General features: G+C 63.3%; 1 protein-coding gene and 1 long non-coding RNA gene across 3 annotated transcripts; one reads left to right on the top strand and one right to left on the bottom strand.

Annotated features, from left to right (window-relative positions):
* The first annotated feature begins 13 nt into the window (after positions 1–13).
* Positions 14–681, top strand: GPX2 (glutathione peroxidase 2). Its single transcript, XM_029963810.1, has 2 exons — positions 14–238; positions 331–681. Exons 1-2 carry the CDS (start codon positions 14–16, stop codon positions 679–681), a joined length of 576 nt encoding a protein of 191 aa, XP_029819670.1.
* Positions 682–1,403: 722 nt separating this feature from the next.
* LOC115307867 lies at positions 1,404–2,387 on the bottom strand. 2 transcript variants are annotated; one of them, XR_003916238.1, is made up of 3 exons: positions 2,260–2,387; positions 1,733–1,829; positions 1,404–1,654 (listed from the first exon to the last, which is right to left on the bottom strand). It is a non-coding gene; the product is annotated as an uncharacterized LOC115307867 (long non-coding RNA). The 2 variants fall into 2 exon arrangements; XR_003916237.1 differs by lacking the exon at positions 2,260–2,387 and having other exon boundaries at positions 1,404–1,646; positions 1,733–1,824.
* Positions 2,388–2,467: the final 80 nt, after the last annotated feature.

Genomic DNA, 2,467 nt, shown 5'->3' on the forward strand with positions numbered 1-2,467 from the left:
CGAGCCCGCAGCCATGACCGTCCCCATCGCCAAGTCCTTCTACGACCTGAGCGCCACCTCCCTGCAGGGGGAAAAGGTGGATTTCGGCGTTTTCCGGGGCCGCGTGGTCCTGATCGAGAACGTGGCGTCGCTCTGAGGCACCACGGTGCGGGATTACACCCAGCTCAACCAGCTCCAAGCCCGCTACCCTCGGCGGCTGGTCGTGCTGGGCTTCCCCTGTAACCAGTTTGGCTACCAGGTAAGTCTCGTGGGCTACGAGGCCGGGGGGGGGGGGGAGGTGTGGACGGCTGGGAAACACACAGCTCCCGGATTTCCCCTTCCCCGCCGCAGGAGAACGGCACCAACGAGGAGATCCTCAACACCCTGAAGCACGTGCGGCCCGGGGGCGGCTTCGAGCCCAACTTCACCCTGTTCCAGAAGTGCCAGGTGAACGGCAGCGACACCCACCCCGTGTTCGCCTACCTCAAGGCTCACCTGCCCGCGCCAGCCGACGAGGCTGCACACCTGATGGCCGAGCCCCGCTTCGTCACCTGGAGCCCCGTGCGGCGCTCCGACATCTCCTGGAATTTCGAGAAGTTCCTGGTGGGGCCCGAGGGGGAGCCGTTCCGGCGCTACAGCCCCCGCGTGCCCACGGCCCAGCTGGAGCCCGACATCCAGCGCCTCCTCAAGCTGGCCAAGTAACCCCGGCTCTGGCACGGTCCCGGCTCCGATGTGATCCCAGCTCCGAGGTCACCCTGGGGTGGCCCCAGCTCTCCGCAGGGTGACAGCCCCCTCCGAAACCGTGGGGAGGGGGCTCGATGGGGGTGGAGGGCTGGAGCCGCTAAACGAGCCGGAGGGAGCGCGCCCAGATCCGTGTGGTTTTTGGGAACATACCCAGACCCACGAGGCTCTTGGGAACATACCCACAGCCATGTGGGTTTTAGGGGCTGTTGGGGGAGCAGGAAGGAGGCTGCAGCCCCGAGGTGCCAGACCAGGAAACGGTGGCACAGGGATAGGTGGGAGCCAGGCAGGTTGCACCCAGTTCCCCGAGGCAGTTGCTGGGGCCGGGTGCCAAGAGCAGCACCTCACTCACCCCAGGGCAGTGATTTCCCACACCCTGCTCCTTCCCGCCTCAGGAATATGAAATTCCCGGCAGGGCAGGGCGGAGTTACACACCCCAGGGCACACAGAAGTGACCCCAAACCAGCTCCTCAGGGAGGGAAAATAATCAAGCTGTTTCTCTGCAGGGTTTAGGAGAGCACTGCGAGAGTGCAGTGGGCTCTCAAGTGCTGGGAAGGACTAGAGAGGAATTCCATAGGCTCCTGGGATGGGAGAAGCCCCCTTGATCCTCCCATCAGCCCCCAACACCCTTCACCAGCTCCAGGGGGTAAAGCCCACCCCCAAAATACTCCCACCTGCACCACTGAGCTGTCACGTGTCACATTTATTGCCCCACACAAGAGGCCTCCTGAGGCAGGGATGGGGTGGGAATCCCTTCGGATCCTGTTTTGGGGTGACAGAGACCCTGTTTTGGGGTCTCCTTTATGTCTTCAGCACACGGGGGGCTCGGGCTGTGGTGCTGCACCCCATCCCTGCAGCCGGGGTCAGAGCCACAGGGCTTCCAGAAACACGGGAGCATCCGGTGTCGGGCGTTCCTTGCATCCAGGCTGGAAGTCTGGGGGAGAGAATCACGTAAGGGACTCTGTGGTCCCCAGGGATCGTGGTTCCAGGGATCTCATCCCAGGGTACACACCGGTTCAGAAGAGCGGGGTCATCTGGCGAGGGTCGTCGGGCAGGATGCTGATGGAATCCTCGGCACGGCCGCAGAGCAGGCACAGCATGGTGTATTCCTGGGGGGAGGAAAAGGGGGGGATGGAAAAAGGGGGGCTGCCACGGCCCTGCTCCCCCACAGGGAAACCTGAGCCGGATCTGGTACCCAATCCCCGACTGCAATCGGAGCTGGCGGATCTCGTTTCCAGCCCCACTGGCTCCCCTGAGCCCTTTTTCCAGCAGTTTGCTGCATAGAAAATGTGACAGGAATGAGAAATGGGGGGCACAGGCTCCTCCCATCACCCACATTCCCATGCCAGGTGAGCTGAGCTCCCTCCACAAGGCACGGACTAGTGCCAGGAGCCTCCAGGTAGCCCCGGCACAGGGATGCAGCTCCGAATCCTTCAAGGCTCCATCCCAGGGCAGGTGGGAATCAGCCCGTGAAAGGCTGGGTCTGGCATTCCAGAGGCAGAGGAGCCAGGAAGGGGGTTGTGGGGAAAAGGGGCACACCTGGTAGTCGTCCACCACGCTGAAGGTGTACTCGTGGCGCGCGATCAGGTGGTGGCAGTTCTTGCACAGGTCTGTCAGGATGGGGACAGTGGGGTGAGGGGACACAGGCCGTGTCCTTGGGGTATACCCCCCCTCCCAAATTCCTCGGGACAAGCCCCCACCCTCTGTGCCTGCCTTCACTCCTGGAGTGCAGACCCCCTGTCCCCAA

The sequence above is a fragment of the Manacus vitellinus genome, unplaced genomic scaffold (assembly GCF_001715985.3).
Source record: "Manacus vitellinus isolate BGI_N305 unplaced genomic scaffold, ASM171598v3 scaffold_63_pilon, whole genome shotgun sequence".
NCBI lineage: Eukaryota > Metazoa > Chordata > Aves > Passeriformes > Pipridae > Manacus > Manacus vitellinus.